This window comes from Octopus bimaculoides, chromosome 16 (assembly GCF_001194135.2).
Source record: "Octopus bimaculoides isolate UCB-OBI-ISO-001 chromosome 16, ASM119413v2, whole genome shotgun sequence".
Taxonomy (NCBI): Eukaryota; Metazoa; Mollusca; class Cephalopoda; order Octopoda; family Octopodidae; genus Octopus; species Octopus bimaculoides.
This window is the reverse complement of record NC_068996.1, coordinates 53,219,442-53,238,046: the sequence shown is the minus strand read 5'-3', so window position 1 is coordinate 53,238,046 and position 18,605 is coordinate 53,219,442. Positions and strand designations below refer to the sequence as shown.

Genomic DNA, 18,605 nt, shown 5'->3' with positions numbered 1-18,605 from the left:
TAGTCCTAAGCAGGTTATTAATAGAAATTCCCAGTATCTAAGCTTTCCTCCCTACAGTCATATATGTCAAGTAACATTTCTCTAAATTTATTCCCAACTATGGGGTCTTTTAGTTTCTATATCCACCTTCTCCATGCTGTCTTTCATTTCTGTGTGGGATTTTATATATGTTAAGCCACATTGCTTGGCTTTTGTCCCTTGTGATACAGTATACCATGACTCTCATCCAGAACAACATATACTCTATGCAATGGAAAACATAATAGTACAGAACCAGAAGTTCAAACACAGAACCATTGGTCTTTGGATGACGGATGCTTTCCTGCTAACTGGATATATCAACAGGTGCAACGGAAACTGAATATCTGATGAGAATAAAATGTTATATCTTTTATCATTTACAGGGGCTGTGGCCATGCTGAGATATTGCTGTTGAGGGACGAAAGGCAAAATGACTTGAATAGGATTTGAACTCAGAACATTGAGAGTTGCAAGAAATGTTTCTAAGCATTTTGTCCAACATGCTAACATTGTAGTGATACAAATCCACTGAATAACTTTCACAAAATTGAATAAATTTTTGTGCCAAGAAAAGAGAGTTCTGTAAATTATTTTAGTCAAGTTAATAAAATACTAAATTAATCTTATTGAGAATGATATGAAAATTAAAAGAAATTTTATTTATTCTTATACTGATTCAATAAAAGAATAAATAAAATTGCCTAAGGTGCAAATTTACTATTAACTGAAGCATCTGTGTTGGTACCAGATAAAAAGCATCCAGTATATTCTGTAAAATGGCTGGCATTAGAAAGGGCATCCAGTATAGAAACCATGCCAAAACAGATAATTGGAGTTTGGTGCAGTTCTTTGGCCTGCCAGTTCCTATCAAAATGTCCAACCCTTACCAGCATGGACAATTGACATTAAATGATGATGATGACACTCAAGGAAATTATTGATGCTTTACAACTAGATATCCTACAGCATCTAACATTCTGAGAGGAAAACAAGAAAAGTATTTAAATAAAAGAAAAATAGTTTATAAAATGTTTCATATCAATATTCTTATAAAAGTTTTAGCTTACAACATGCAATGCTCGTTTTATGATGGTCAGTCAAAACAGGAGCAGTTAATTCCTTCCTAAACGAATATAACTAATAATCTCATCCATTTAAGTTGTAGATTTATGGCTGATGGAAGAAAACATTAACAGGCCTTGAAATTAGAGAGCAACTATACAAATGAATAGGCTGTTATGCTTAATACAGAACTGGTGTGTTAAGGGCAACAACCAGTAGAATTAGGTGGAGGCAACATAAAATCATCAGGTTCAATAATAGGTCGGTATATAATGGGCTGTTGTATAAAAGAGGAACAATTCCAGGTGAGACCAAAGGCATTATAGCTGTAACCCTTAGGTCATTTAGTTTTCATTAAGGTTTCCAAAATATCTTTTGTTTTCTAAGGAAGGTATGATCTGAGGGGAATTTGGTAGTTATTTTTAGCAGGTAAAGCAATAACAGAAGATTAATTCTTGATTAATACAATATTAGATTATATGTAGGTGAGGCTGTGGTAGATACGTGTGCTGAAGATGCGATAGGATTATAAGGGTGTCATGTATGTAAAAGGTGCATACCATGATAAGTAACTGATTATTAACTGAGATGAGAATCTGAAGAAGATAATGAAGTCAAGACGTAAAGTTACAAACAAAACTGTAAGAAAGAGCAAGTGGGGGAAGAATGGTTAGAGAGCTCCATCAGCACATTACCATGGCCAATGTGCTAAGAATTTTCCTGACTAGTACCGTATATATCAAACACTTGTTTTTACAGCTGAATGTCCTTCCAACTGCCAACTATGAAATAAGAGGGGTTTTTTTTTTTGGTCAGCCATGCAAACTGAAACTTAATATATGCCCTTGGCTCAGAGTAATGACAGCAGAAAGATATGAACTCGTGACTATGTGGATTAGTTAGTTTAGCACCATAAACTTGAAGCCACTCTTTTTACTACCAAAGGAAATATAGCATTAGTCAAATTATCAACTAGCAGGTTACAGAAATTCCTACAAATTGGTTGATTCCTGATGGTAACTTATGGCAGAAGAACTATTGAGAAAGTCATACAAATAATATTTCTCTTTATTACAATTAACCATACATTCACAATTGTGTGAAATAAAAAAAATTTACACCAAAAACAAAAAATTTAAATAATTTAACTTCTCACCCAACTCTGCACAAAGTTTTATAGCAAATTCTTCAGGGCTATTATCAACCTCTGACATGTCCCATTCAAACTGGTCCACTAAGGAGATGTTACCGACATGTATGTTTAACTGGAAGTGTAAAAGTATTAAAAAAAAAAAAAAAGAGAGACTTAAAAAAATGAATAAATCAAATAATGTTATTTTTAGGTGAAGATAAGGAAAAAAAATGAACGTAATTTTCTCTTAAAATATATTTCACATTTATTCCAAGTATTAAAGAGATTCTGGTGTAGTGATCAGTTTACAGAGTTGTAAAAGATTAACATAATGCTTATATATTAAATTGTTTACTGTGGCAAAAACTGGATAAGAATTCAACTTATTGAAAAAAATTTTACCTTTAAAATAACTCGTTGATCTGCCTGTTCTTCAAGAAGATTATCTAATGGATAAGCTTCAATTTGTTGCCGAATTGCCTGAGCAATAGCTGGAACAAAGTTGAGTGGGTTAAGATCCAAATCATCACACAATATTTCTGCAAACTGTTCAGGTGATATAAGGGCTTCTGTTTAGGGACAAAAAAAAAAATCATTACAATTCTTCAATTTATCCAAAATTCTTTTACTGTTCACAAAGATACAACTAAAAACAAAGGATAATAAATATTTACAAGGAAATTAATGCTGAATAAACAAAAAGAAAAACAAAAAAACGAGTCTTTGCTTACCATTTTTATTCCAAGTGAAACAATCTCGTAACTTTTGACCATCGAACTCCATGTCTAAACGGATTGGAATTAACACTTCAGCAGTTGAAGCATTTTCATGTATTTGTGAGGGATCTGTGTCATCAAAACTAAAAGCAGAACAATTGAAGGTTGATAAATACAAATACTGAGATAGCGAAGAAAAAAACAAAGTAAAATTTTAAAATTATTACACTACCTTATCCAGCTAATGACTTATCTCTAATGAGGTAGCTTCTTGGTTCAATACCTAACAAATAATGAAAGCTGATTTCCATAAACTTGTATCATCATTTCCAGTACCAAGAGACACCAATCAGCAGCTGTATTCATACACCACAAGGTTATAATGAACCAAGAGAAAACCACTATTTGCTTGGTCAATCTGCTAGAAATAACAACCAGATCACCCTATCATCTTAAATAAGCATAGGACACATTTTATTCCCTTAGTTTTACATGTTTACACTTTTCTTGCCTTCAAAGTATTCTTCATTTGAAACAATGCATTGGTACAGACATGTTTTCCACTGTTTCAAGTAATGCCTTTTAATGCCTCCATTGTTTTTTTTTCTTCACCTTTTCCACATCTGCAAAACATTTTCCTTTAAGGACTTTTTTCATTCAGGGTAACAAAAACAAAAAGTCGCAGGGAGCAGGATCAGGCAAATAGGGAGGGTGGGTAAGCCATTTTTGGCAAAAATTGTCTCACATTCAAGGCAATGTGCACAAATAGATTGTTCTGATGAAATTGAAATCACCACCCTCCACTTTGCCATGGGTCAGGGCGTTTTCATCTTACTGCGTCTCACAAATGCTTCAGAACTGCCAAATAAAATGTCTGGTTAATAGTTTGACCAGGAGGAACAAATTCTGTGTGAACAATTTCTTTCACATCAATGAAATGAACCAGCATCACCTTCACATTGGACTTCATTTGATGTGCTTTTGGGGGTCAAGGTGACATTGAATGCCTTCAATAACTTGATTGCTGCTTTGTTTCCGGGTTGTAGCTGCAGTACCAGCTTTTGTCACAAGTGATGACCTTAAAAAAAAAGGTCAGGATCAACTTCCAACTGTTTTTCCAGTTCATGACATGCATTCAGTCAAGACAGCTTTTGATCTTCTGTGAGCAAGCGAGGCACAAATTTTGCTGCAACTCTTTTCATTCGCAATTCCTCACTCAAAATTCATTGGCAGGAGCTCCAGGACACACCAGTCATATCAACAAGTTCGTCAATTTTTCAGTGATAGTCCTCCATTTGTCTGGGAGATCAATGGTCGCCCTGAACAAGGTTGGTCTTCAAGCAACAAGTTATCATTCCTAAAGCGTGAAAACTACTATAAACTTGTTTTGCTCATGGCAGCATCCGGCCACCGTTTTCCCCAGCAGAAAATGGAATTTCGTGGAAGCACACTGTTCCTTCATTTCAGCCACCACAAAAATTGATGAACAGGGAAGAAGCACTGCAAGACAAAGACACGCCACATGACAGTAAGACATCACTCGGTGCCACCAGTTGGCAGACTGATGCCAGAGGGTTGCATCAAGTGGATTCTAGTGGCGGAAGCCTGAACAATACCAGGCTTGTCCCACAGAGAACGTTTCTGGTTACCTTTGGGTAGCCCCCTCATAAAGTGGCACTTTAGGCAAGTTCCTTATACTGTATAGCCCTGGGCCAACGAAAGCCTTGTGAGCAAGTCTGGTAACCTTATCTGAAAGAAACCAACTATGTGTGCATGTATGTGCATATTGCAAACAAAGTCATTTGTTTGCAATATTTCATGAAAACATGTCTGGCCATTGATCTGTTCATGTCTGAAGCACTAGAAGAGATAATATGTTGGGTGGAAAAAAGTGGGGGGGGGGGGCTAGCAACAAGAAAAGCATCCAGACATAGAAAAGTCTGCCTCAACAAATTTCACCTGACCCATGCAAACATGGATAAGTTAAAATGATGACAATGACTACAGTTGTGAGAAAGAATCTTCAGATGTTGGGGCTCAGAGAGGAGATGACAAGGGACCGAGACATCTGGCAGTTTGCTGTAACTGAGAAGCTTTGTCAGGCTAAGTAAAACAATAGTCATGCTTGCATGTCTCCGAGCATGCCTAATCTTGTGGGCTCAAGGGTGTTGGTGCCACATAAAAAGTACCTAGTACACTCTGTAAAGTGGATGGCATTAGGAAACCCAATCAAAACAAACATGGAGCCCAGGCAGCTCTCCTGCTAAACTGTCCAACCCATGTCAGCATGGAGAATGGATGTTAAATGATGATGATGACGAAATATAAAATATTAGCACTAACCATAATGGAAATGTTCTCATTTTATTCTTTCCAAGCCGATTGCGATTGATAGGTGTGGAACATGGTACAGCATCTAAATGATGTGAACTACTAGGAAGAGCAGGTACCCAATTGTTTCGCTTGGATTTGTTTTCTCTTTGGAAGTGAAAAAGAAAATGAAACATTAAAAACTTACAAATCAGAAATGAAGAAATGTTATATTATAAAGTATAAAATAGCAAGCTATAAAAGAAATGCATATAATTGCAAAGATGCTTAAGAATTAATGAAAATTTCCATCAAAAGATTAATTAGAAAGAATGTAAATTACAAAGTATTTTAACATTTTTATTGAAAATGGAATAATTATATTGCTTGTTGAATTATTTGAAGTATTTTAGCAAGTTGCAGCAATAATTTCTTTTACAGATGAAAAAAGAAAGAAAGAAAGAAAAAAGGTAAAAAAAAAAAATCAAATTTTTATCAATGAAGATCCTTTCCATTGAGATTATATTACTTATTAATCATATAAAATCATTTAGAATAAATAATTGCAGCTTGTCCTTTGAAACATTAGTACATTGTACTAATGAAATTTAAAGTTAACAAATGCAGTGAGAAAATATTGATTGAAATATAAATGCCAGATCTATCAGGTTTGGTTTAAAAAGGCAACTTGAGATAATTTGATCGAAAGAACAAAGATTCTACTTAATAATTTATTTTAGAATAACAAAATTTAAACCTCGTGGGAAAGGGATCACTGGAAAGAGATACTGCTTTATACTTGTCATCATTTCCTTCAAAAATTTCATCTACTTCTGGAGCTTTCAACAAAGTGATGTTAGTTGCAAGAGTATGTTGCCCAAAACCTACAAAATAAAAAGGAAAAAAAAAAGAAAAGAAAAAGGAAAAAGTTATATTTATAAATAAATGCAAGTTTAAACTAAAATTTATAAATACTAATTAAAAAGAAATTTCTAAATACTTATTAATGAAAATTACTAAAAAAATCTTTTATGAGAATATAAATATTCTAACTAGCATATCTGCATTTTTATATCATTTCTAAAACATTAGACAAGCTCCATCTTTTTAAAGTGTCTTTTACTCTGCATTCTTTTATATAACTTACCGATTTTATATACATATATAAAATTCTATCACAAGTAGTTTTGTGAATTTCCAAACATTAGAGAAACATTACAAGTAAATTTAATAAATTAAAAAAATGTTTTTAAAATTACCCATTGCTGCTATCTTTTTCCTTTCTTCCACAGTAACCAGCCGGCGCCACATGGAAGGATATTTCTTGTAAAGTGAACCTCGAAACAGTCGAAGATAGTTCCCAACCTAGAATTTAAAAAAAAAATAGTAAATGATGTTTTAAATTTTTTTTTATATCCAATGTTTCTGCCAGCATGGAGTTTAATATATTGGCTGTCCTCTTGATCCTGTGTGACTTTATTTCTGTAGTTCAACAATCTGAAAAAACATTGTAACTATTGCTAATTTTCTCTGCAGTCACACCACTGCAGTTAATATCCTAGCAATTTATGGTACACACAAAATTACTTCAAATTCCATAACTGCAGAATGCCAGCATTCATTAACCATCTTTCACTTTTAGTCAGGAACCACACTACTCGAAAAGAAAGATGTCAGTTGGTTAAATTTTCTCAATATCCTGTCTCTCAAACACTAATCACTTGACAGTCATCAACAGCTCAAGCTCCAGCATTAGTTTCTTTACAAATATATAAAAGATAAAGTAGTTGTATGCTGTCAACTTAATGTGACAGTCCCCTGAAGGGAATAATACTACTGTTGGTTAGACCTAGGAAGCTGGACCGCTTCCTGTCGGCCTTGACACAATTACTGTGTCCTTATGTTTGCGAGGGGGAGACAAACTCCTCCACCCAGCCTAGCCTGCATTCAGGGACATGTTTCTGAGTCTTTGCTCGTCATCAGCCTGAAGTAGCATGACCAGCTGGTTGAAGAAGTCTGTTTAACACTCGCAAACATATACTATTTCAGTGAAACACATTCACTGATTACAAACATAAGGACACAGGAAATGTGTCAAGGCTGACAGAAAGCGGTCCAGCTTCCTAGAGTTAAATAGCAGTAGTATATTCCCTTATTGGGACTGTCACGTTAAGTTGGCAGCATACAACTACTTTATCGCATCACTACTGCTTAAGTTTCTCTGAGAGATTTATAATTAGATCATTTCTAATTTATATCAAATGGGTAACAGACTATTTACCACTTCCGGAAATGATTAGTATAAAGAGCTGACTAAGTATACATTAATATCTTGAGCAATCTGATAGTGCACTAATATTTTAGGTGTATTAGACTGACTAGTAGCTACTAGTTGATGTAACATCTCTAAAATGTTAGTATCATCAGTCTTCTAATGATTGTAATGCATACTAAGTTTTTTGTACTAATCATCACTTCCTCACTTTTAAGCTTACTTTCATCATCATTTAACGTCCTTCTTCCATACTAGTATGGGTTGGACAATTTCACAAGAGCTGACAGGCCAGAGGACTGCACCAAGCTCCAGTTTGTTCTGGCAGGGTTTTCATGGCTGGATGCTTTCTATGTAATACCAGCACCAGTGAGGTGACCAAGAATCTTGCAAGATAAAGATCCTTTGAGAGGGGTGGTAGTATTGAAGGAGGTGGCTCCGTGCCAGGTGATAAGAGCATAACAGAAGGAGGAAGAGATAGCAAGAGATATGGTGGTGAATGTGCCAGGGCATATGCTCGTGAGGATGAGAATACAAATGGGATGGAAGAGGATCACCAAGGATATGCAAGTAAGGAGGAAGGAAGGAATGCAGTAACTGGTGAAACCTGGGTCTATAACGGAGAGGGGGCAACAGAATAGCAATGATAAAGCTGGCAGGGCAAGGAGGATAGGGTTGGGCTGCAGGACTGGCAATTTCTTAGTACTTTAACCCTGATCATGTTCACAATGGAGTCTGTTGACTAAAACAATCTTTTGCAGTTCTTTGTCTGAATCTACTGTCGGATAACTCCTACTAGATACTGGTATATACAACTTTCATAGATATCCAGCCATAACCATCTTAATGACACAACCAAAAACCAAATAAAATTCCATCGGATGAAATTTAAAACAGTTAATTTAGAAACTGTTTTTGAAATATAATTGAAAAATAAACTACGTAAGAAATAGAGAATGAATTTTAAACCAAACATTTACTTTTCAAAATTTCAAATTATTATTATAGTCTAATCTTTGTGTTTAGTGGTTAAATAGTGCTTGTCGCATTTCATAATATAATATCAATTGCATTTGTTTTGCCAATTTCCACTTTGCTCCAAAGTACTGTTGCTGATTATCTTTTGTTATGAGATTTACAAATAGTAATTTTCTAATGTAGTCTTGTTGTTTGGTAAAGAGCAATGAAAGTGCATGGCTCAATGGTTAGAGTGTAGGGCTCACAATCATGAGGTATTGAGTTTGAAATCTGGACTGGGTTGTGTGTTATGTTCTTGAGCAAGACATTTTATTTTACGTTGCTCCAGTTCACTCAACCGTAGAAATGAGTTGCAACATCACTGGTGCCAAGCTTTGTCTTTCCCTTGGATAATATCAGTGGCATGCATGGGTGACTGCTGATCTTCCATAAAAAACCTTGTGCAGATTTGTGCCTCAAAGGGGAACTCTCTAGGTGCAATCCCATGGTCAGTCACGACCAAAGGGGGTCTTTACCCTGTTGTTTCATTCTGGGCTGTCAAACAGTTTCCAACTGTGGTTTTGAATATTCTTCAAATTACTCATTAAAAATTTTAATTTTGGACTGAGATTAAGATTGTTCCATAATAATGTAGCTTCATAGGCCTAAAATAAATAAAGCCAGCAACAATACAGTATTGTCTTACTTGGATATACTAAATAAAATATACATTTTAACACATAAAAATAAATCACGTCATTTTATGAATATCAGTGCCATCCTTTAAAGAATAGATCTTTCAATTATCTAGTCCCCACTACCATTATTATCAACAGCTAACCAAGATTACTTGTAATATGAAGCACTGGCTTAATTTCATTCCTGAACCATCTTAATCTATATTTAAGTGTCATAAGCTACAAAACTGAAGAAATTAGGTAAAATGAACTAACATTATGTTTCTTATTTAAATGATGCAACACTGCATGCTGAGACCCCCTTCGGTCATGACTGACCCTGGGATTGCACCTAGAATGTTACCCTCCCAAGCACAAGTCTGGGCAAGGTTGTTTATGGAAGAACAGCAGTCGCCCATGCATACCGGTCTCCCCTCTCCACACCACCAACGTCATCCAAGGGAAAGGCAAAGGCTGATAGAGCTTGGTACCTGTGACATCACAACTTTATTTTTACAGCTGAGTGAACTGGCGCAATGTGAAATAAAGTGCCTTGCTCAAGAACACAACATGTAACCCGGTCTGAGATTCGAACTCACAACCTCATGATTGTGAGTCCAAAGCTCTAACCACTGAGCCATGCGCCTTCACTGCATACTGATGCAAATTATGCCTAATATTTCCCCATGGTCAACTTTAAGTTAAATTAAACATGGTGATGATGATGATGGAAGCTCAGATAGCTTAGTACATAAGTTTATATGAAGAGATACACAAATGAAATGCTTTCAAATAAGAATAATGAAACAGAGACATTCTTCTATTTCTAATTTAGTTGATTTAGCCCTTGTTTGGGTAGATCTATAATTAATGTCATTCCAGATGTGATTGCTCCATATATTAGGGCCATGAAGAAGTATAAATCGAGTAACCGTGTAGAGGCTTATAATTAATATGATGATTGAGAAAGTGGCTAGTTGTATTCATAATGGGAATTCTCTCCAGGGACTGAAGGACTTACAAATCAAGATTAGGAATAAAACATGTCAAATATTTCTAAGAAATTTGGAACAGATTTAAGTTTGGATAATCATCAACATCATTTAACATCCATTTTCTATGCTTGCATAGGCTGGACAGAGTTTCTTTGAGGCAGATTTTCTATAGTTGGATGCCCTCAATGACACCAATCCTCACCTGTTTCCAAGCTAAGTATTATTTTCCCACGGTCAAAAGTTCTTGCAGACTGATCGACAACGCATGACTATGATATTTATTTATGACTATTATGCAATATCAAGACAAGGAGAGAAAGACACACACACACACAAAGTTTCCGATCGATCAGATACACTCACAAAGCTTTGATTAGCCTGAGGCTATAAAAGAAGACATTTACTCAAAGTGCCACATAGTCAGATTGAACCTGGAACCATGTGGTTGGAAAGCAAACTTCTAACCACACCAAGAATAGAAGTGCCAGTCATTTACAATGCATGTGCCTATAATTTTTTTAAAATTCATACACACACACATGCACGTGTGTCATAAAAATGCTAATTATTCATACAAGTTTATTAAGCACCAGTTCTAAAAGGAAACTGGTTATTTTCAGTTTAAAAAACATTGTCAAGTAAGACAATATATTCTAAGTAAAGAACTACAAAACACTGTAAACTTGGCATATTTTATCATAAAGGATCCTGATGAAGGAGGTTTGCCTGCTGTATATACAAATGTGGAAATATGCAGATTTTAAGTAAATGAACTAAAAATACAGATTCCCACCAATGCTCCATATGTCTTTGTATGTATAGCTGATAAACTTCTTTTATCTTACTCCCTAATAGTATTTTATATCAAGTTAACAATACCCTATGGGTTTTCCCTTTTTAACTTGCTGGGACTAGAGGATAGTACAGGATTATTCAGGATCTTCATAGACCAATGAAATTGATTTCCTTGAATCTTTATAAGTTATCACCTTTGGGAAAACATGAGCAGGGACAAAATTCCAGAGGGCAACTGTTCTGTGAAAAGAGGGTAGGGCATAGTTATTAATATGAATTCTGGGAGGTTGGACGCAATAAATGGAGACAAGTGAGTTGGAAATTTTCAAGTAGGAGCGACACGAACAGGGGCAAGTAGATTGTAAATGATATGAGTTCAGTTAGGTACCTAGATAGCACAAATGCTATATAGTCAAGCCCATCTGTCCTTTTTTGAATTGTCCTTGTCTTGAGAATAACAGGAGGAAAATTGCACACGTACGCCTTCTGCATAAAAACAAATAATTAAGTGAGATTCTAGCATACTTAATGTAATGAATCCAAATATCTTAATTGGTTAAAATTACGTACATAGCGAGGATACAAAAACCATGTTAAATAATTAACTTGTCAGCAAAACAGGGGAGACGACTCTGAATTTTAATTAAAATGTTTTGGCTCCAACATCTAACTTTTTGAACCTTTTTTTTTCCACCCCCTAAATAAAAGAAATATTCAGGCAACTGAATCTTATACAACTAAACAGACTAGGAAAAATCAAGCTAAACAGTATTAAAAATTCATAAATAAAACACTAACATTGTTTCTATTAAAAAAAAAAAAAAATCTTCGAAATATCAATTTCATTTTCCAATTATTATTATTATTATTAATACTATTATTATTATTATTGATGTTGCAGCTGCTGCTACGACTACTACTACAAGCGGTAAATTGGTTGGCTAGTTAGAGCGTATTTGTTCTGGTTCTTAAGGCTCAAATTTCACCGTGGTAAACTTATCTTTGATCCTTCCGGAGTCGATAAGCTATAGTGCTGGTCAAGCACAGGGGTCATTATCTTCGACTGTTCCCTTTTCCAAAATTTATGCAAGAAATAATTTTTGTATATTCATAAACACACGTATAGAGACAGAAAGATTTGTGTGTGTGAGTGTGCGTGCGTGCGTGGTATGCCTTCTTCATCTGATTATCAGTGTAAACATAAAAATGAAAGGTAAATGAAAGAGGACACGCCAATGCCGCATCCTGGACAGCATAATTATACAAACAACATACATAAACAAGATCTACACTTAGTTTGTGTATATATATGTATGTGTAAATAAACGTACGAGTGTCTGCTTTAAATGTGCAACTACAGTAGCAGCCACCTCTGAAATTCAGAAAGAAAGAAATCGTTTTTGGTGCTGAAGAATCGCTTGGCAATCTTTTGAAAAGTTGTTTTGTTCCGTGTAATTAGAGAGAAGAATAATAGAGTGGAAAAATTGTTTCCTGCTGATAAATGAAACTTGAGCAAATTACGACCATCACACCAATATTTCTTTGAAAAACTGAACAGCCATATTTTCTAATTGTTATATTTTTATCATAATTGTTTTTCTCAGCAGTTTATTATTTAGCACCAGGACAACTCGGATCGAGAACTATGGCCAAAAATATTTCGGCTATGACTTCACTCATCTTTTTAGGACTATGTGAATAAAAAGGAGCTTTGGGTGAGATTAAATAAACAGGCCGAGCGACCACGTAGATATCTTTGTTGATACAAAAAAGAAATATAAATTTAGTCTCAGCCATATTTCTGAATAAAGAATGTATCAAGTTAATAACAACCATGTGCCTCTGTAAAAAAAAAGGGTAGCAGCGCTTCGGGTTAACCAAGTTATTTCCGTATTTCTGCAACAGCCTTTAATTAACTTTAATTACAAAATAAGATATAACAAAAATATATACATTTCCAATAAATATGGGATTAAAGTTGCTCTTTTCTTTGTTTCTGTTGCTGTTTTCCTTTTCTTTTATTTGTATCTTTCAACAAAAATTTATTAATATAATTTGCTTTTGAATACACACATACATACATATAATATATATTATATATATACATTAGATTATATTATATTGGTAGCGAGATGAATAACCGGCCGGTTAACTAGGTTCTTGTTTGATTCCACGGTAACGATTAACAAACTAATTCTTTTTATTTTGGTATCTTCATGAAAAAAAAAAATATATATATATCTATAATATACTTACCTCTGAGCCAATATAATAATATTCTCCTCCATCGTCAAGTTGGAATGATTTGGGTTTCTCACCGAAAGTCTTTGTTGCTGTGTGAGCGGCCATTATATCTGACTCAAATTACCATCAATCATGAGTGACTCTCCTTTACTTATACTCCAACTTCGAGTGTCACTCACTATGACGATGCAGTCGGCTTCTTGTTAGTTCTTCCTCCGTATTTCGTTTTAGCTTCTCATTTTGAAATTTAAATATTTCGTTTTTCACATCAACAGAAGAGTGTGGAAAATGGTTAATATAGATATTGCTGCTTTTCTGAATAAATTAGGCACAGAAGTGAAATGAAATAGCTTAATTTAGACGTTACACGTGGAACATATTCGATACGATTTCCGTATCCTACTTAGTCTAATTTGTGGTACTTATTTTGTTTTCACCGACTTAAATAAAGGAATGCGAAACTAAAACAACTATGGACCCATTGACCCCTCCCACAAAAACCTGACAACAAGAGATGCACGGAAAAAGCGTAAAAGCTAACATTTTCTTTTAGGCATCAAAAATTCCAAAAGGAGAAAGGAATTATTGTTGAATATATAGTTGGACTATGTTTTTATGTTTTATAAATAATCTAGAAGCGTTTAGCAGCTTTAGAGCAAATAATAAATCTAGTATAATAGCTAAGTTATATTAAAGAATAAAAATTTATTTCTCAATTCAAGCTTTTTTTTTAATTCTAGACAATTATAAGCAGAATCTAATTATTATGTTCGATTAAATTCTGAAGAAGACTAACATTCTAATGTTCATTATATGGCGGAGTTTTGGAATAGTTGACCCTCGAAGTCCTTATAAACCCATATGAAAGGAAAAGGGTGTTTATTTGGAGAAGGGTTAGCTTTGATTCTTAAAAATAAAAAAAATATTCAGGTGTTTCAAACAACGGAAATTACGATCCTGAAAATAAATAAATAAATATCATAAAATTTTTCCAAAAATTACAGGGTTTTTTTCTTCATTTCCCCCCAACTTCGTCACTGATATTTCCCGTAAAATATGCGATTTCGAAAGACACCTTATTCCTAGATAGTAGAAAGATAGTTTTATTTATTTTTCGTTTCGTACTATCCCGTCGTCAATTCCTGGGAATTAAATCTGTTCTTTTCGGGCCTTCATTCGCCAAAGGAATTTGATAATGCATTACAGGCACTTTCAAGCAGACAGATTTTGTAATTACATTAACGATGATGATGATGGTTGCATGCCAATGAAAATGTTAATAAAGGCCATCATAATCATAGATACTATCGTTTCTAACATTCATATTTTTAAAAATAATTGAGTTCATGTCATGCAGAATGTGATTTCACTCCTCTCTGTCTTTCTTTTTTCACTTTTACCTCTCTTTCTTCTCTAATTAGGTAGGTAGATAGGTGGTACGGATGGGAGTCACTACATATCTAATGTCTCACACCATGTGTTACGAACTGTGTACCATTTTTCCTCTAAGCGACTACTTGGACTTCTATTTCTACCCTATCCTTTCTTCAACGTATCTTTGATGTTTCACTGGAACTATTGTTCAGAAACACATGAGTGAGAAATGAATTCTAAGTTTGTCTTTTTCCTCTCTAGACTGAATGGAAAAAGTTCTTGGTTCATGATATTATTTGAGACGCAGTAGAGATGTGATATATCTTATCATTATCATTTCATCGCTCCCTCTCACACACACACACACTGAGGTCCTGGAAGAGTAGAAAGACAGCATTCAACATGAGCTTAACACTAGCTACTCTTTCAGGAGTAGCTGTGTGGTAAGTAGCTTGCTTGCCAACCACACGGTTCTGGGTTCAGTCCCACTGCGTGGCACCTTGGGCAAGTGTCTTCTACTATAGCCTCAGGCCGACCAAAGCCTTGTGAGTGAATTTGGAAGACAGAAACTGGAAGAAGCTCGTCGTATATATATCATCATCATCATCATCATCGTTTAACATCCGCTTTCCATGCTAGCATGGGTTGGACGATTTGACATATATATATATATATATATATATATATATATATATATATACATATATATACATGTGTATATGTTTGCATGTCTGTGTTTGTCCCTCACCACCACCACCAACATTGCTTGACAACTGATGCTGGTGTGTTTTCTTCCCTGTAACTTAACGGTTTAACAAAAAAGACCAATAGAATAAGTACTAGGTTTACAAAGAATAAATCTTGAATTCCTTTGTTATTGTCTGGAGGACTATGATGAATAAGAGGGGGCAGAGGACTGATCCTTGGTGAATCCCAACTTCTACTTGGAATTCTTCTCTATACTCGTTGCTCACCATCACCTTACTGACAGCGTCCCTGTACAGGGCTTCTGCAGCTCTTACCAGCCACTTGTCTATTCCCAGTTTCCGCATTGACCACCAGATAAGGGATCGGGGGACCCTGTCAAAGGCTGCTCAACTAAAGGTGGTGTTCCAGCATGGTCGCAGTCAAATGACTGAAACAAGTAAAAAAATAAAAGAATAATATTGTGGCTTAAAACACTAGAGTGGAACTTCATCGAACACACTTCTTTTTATACAGATCTGATGAAATGTCACTCTAGTGCTTAAAACCACAAATATTATGTAACTTTCCAGATGGAACTTTCATGTGCAATGGTGTAAAATCAGAAACAGTTGTAACTAGACAGTAAAGATGTGCTAAACTTTTTCTTTGTCCTCTTATTTTGATTTTTATGTGTATACATACAGGCATACATACATACATACATACATACATATATATAAACGTTTGTACTTGGCTTTTGTTGACTTGGAGAAAGCCTTTGACAGGGTCACCTGATCCTTTATCTGGTGGTCAATGTGGAAACTGGGAATAGACAAGTGGCTTGTAAGAGCTGCACAAACCTTGTACAGGGATGCTGTCAGTAAGGTGAGGGTTGACAATGAGTATAGTGAAGAATTCCAAGTAGAAGTAGGGGTTCATCAGGGATCAGTCTTCAGCCCCCTCTTATTCATTGTAGTCCTCCAGGCAATAACAGGAATTCAAGACAGGCTGCCCCTGGGAGCTCCTCTATGCTGATGACCTTGCTCTAATAGCCGAGTCACTGCCAGAATCGGAGACAAAGTTTAGGGTGTGGAAGCAAGGTCTAGAATCGAAGGGCCTTAGGGTTAACCTGGTCAAAACCAAAGTCTTAGTAAGTAGGAAGGCTGTCAAATCACAACCACCTTCAGGTAGATGGCCCTGCTCAATCTGAAGAAAAGGCATAGTAGAAATTCCATACGATGTACCTGGGGTAAGCTATGGACACATAAAAGGTGCAGCAATATCAAAGGAAGGTTGACTGAGAAAATAGTTTTTGTGTGTGGCAGATGCACTGGGGCAATAAACACTGAAGATGTACAGAAAACTGATTCCATCACATGCCAGGGGGAGAAACTAGAAGTAGTTAATAGCTTCTGCTACCTAGGTGACCAAGTCAGTTGTGAGGTTGGTTGCTCTGAGAGTGTAGCGACTAGAGTAAGAAGAGCCTGGGCAAAGTTTAGGGAGCTCCTACTTCTGCTGGCAACTAAGGGCCTCTCACTCAGGGTGAAAACTAGACTGTATGATGCATGTGTGCGAACTGCCAAGCTACATGGCAGTGAAACATGGGTCATGACTGCAGAGGACATACGTAGGCTCAAAAGAAATGAAGCTGGTATGATCCACTGGATGTGTAATGTCAGTGTGCACACAGGACAGAGTGTAAGCACCCTGAGAGAAAAGTTGGACATAAGAAGCATCAAATGTGTTGTGCAAGAGAGGCGACTGCCCTGGTATGGTCATGTATTGCGTATGAATGAAAACAGCTGTGTGAGGAAGTACCTCTTCCTAACTGTATAAAGAACCTGTGGAAGAGGTAGACCCAGGAAAACATGGGATTTGGTGGTGAAGCATGACCTTCAAACACTGGGCCTCACAGAGGCAATGACAGGAGACCGGGACCTTTGTAACTAAAGTGAGATCACAGCCATGCATGTCCAGCCCTGTTAAGAATACTCCTGATGCATCAGGCAATATGATATACTTGAGAAGACCTGCTGAGTCAAGTGAAACCAATATCGTAGCTGGAACTGGTGGCTCCTGACTGGCTCCCATACCGATGGCACGTAAAAAGCACCACCCGTACATGGTCAATGCCAGGCCTGCCTGACTGGCTCCTGTGCTGGTGGCACGTAAAAAGCACCCACTACACTCTCAGAGTGGTTGGTGTTAGGAAGAGCATCCAGCTGTAGAAACTCTGCTAGACCAGATTGGAGCCTGGTGCGGCCACTGGCTCTTCAGACCTCAGTCAAACTGTCCAGTCCATGCCAGCATGGAAAACAAATGTTAATCAATGATGATGATGATGATGATGATGATGATATATTTATATATATATATATTATTGCCAGAGCAGCTGTCTGGCTTCCGTGCCAGTTGCACGTAAATAGCACCATTTGAGCGTGATCATTACCAGCGTCGCCTTACTGGCACTTGTGCCAGTGGCACGTGAAAAACATTCAAGCGAGATCGTTGCCAGTGCCACTGGACTGGCTCCTGTGCAGGTGGCACGTAAAAAACACCATTTGAGCATGACTGTTGCCAGTACCGTGTGACTGGCCCTCATGCTGGTGGCATGTAAAAGTACCCACTACACTCTCGGAGTGGTTGGTGTTAGGAAGGGCATCCAGCTGTAGAAATTCTACCAGATCAGATTGGAGCCTGGTGCAGACTTCCGGTTCGCCAGTCGTCAGTCAAATCGTCCAACCCATGCTAGCAGGCGGACGTTAAACAATGATGATGATGATGATGTATATATATATATATATATATATATATATATATGTATATGTATATATGAGGCTTTGTGAGGAGGTAGATTCCTCTTTAAAGGATGTCAACATCCAAGTGTCCTCCGATTATACCATATATATTGATGAACTTTCTGGAATCCTGCTTTTCTGTGCTAGTAGTAGTGTTATACACATTTTGGAGTTCGAGTATTTCCTATAAATGTTTACTTCTCATCAAAATATGTGGGTATAGTTATAGCAATATATCATAAAGATAATATTTTACTATTGAACACTCAATCTATTAGGATGTAAAAACAAATGTATCAATTTTTCATCCTGAAGAAATATATACCTTCGATATTTCATAATGAAATTTTAATTGTGATTTAATTGAAGATTGATATGGAAACGATCGTAGGCTTATATAATCAACAAAATGTAAATAAATTGATTATGCTGGGTTCAAACTTCATTTTCTTTATTATATATATATATATATATATATATATATTGATAGGAAGGACAACAAAAGAAAGAAAGAGACCTCAATATTATGCAAATAGAGGAATTTATCTGTAAATAATATGTGACA

General features: G+C 35.9%; 1 protein-coding gene across 3 annotated transcripts in view; it reads right to left on the bottom strand.

Moving 5' to 3' along the window:
• LOC106868974 (SWI/SNF-related matrix-associated actin-dependent regulator of chromatin subfamily B member 1) overlaps positions 1-13,600 on the bottom strand; it is an 18,818-nt gene extending 5,218 nt beyond the window's left edge. For 2 of the 3 annotated variants that reach the window (XM_014914456.2, XM_014914457.2), the window contains exons 1-7: positions 13,194-13,599; positions 6,501-6,606; positions 5,999-6,125; positions 5,275-5,409; positions 2,947-3,074; positions 2,618-2,784; positions 2,240-2,348 (exon numbers count right to left, since the gene is read on the bottom strand). In XM_014914456.2, coding sequence (XP_014769942.1) covers positions 2,240-2,348; positions 2,618-2,784; positions 2,947-3,074; positions 5,275-5,409; positions 5,999-6,125; positions 6,501-6,606; positions 13,194-13,286 — 865 coding nt within the window. In that variant the 5' untranslated portion in view covers positions 13,287-13,599. Of the gene's footprint in view, positions 1-2,239; positions 2,349-2,617; positions 2,785-2,946; positions 3,075-5,274; positions 5,410-5,998; positions 6,126-6,500; positions 6,607-13,193 lie in introns of all 3 variants that reach the window. The other variant, XM_014914458.2, reaches the window with a different exon arrangement.
• Between the last annotated feature and the right edge of the window lie 5,005 nt (positions 13,601-18,605).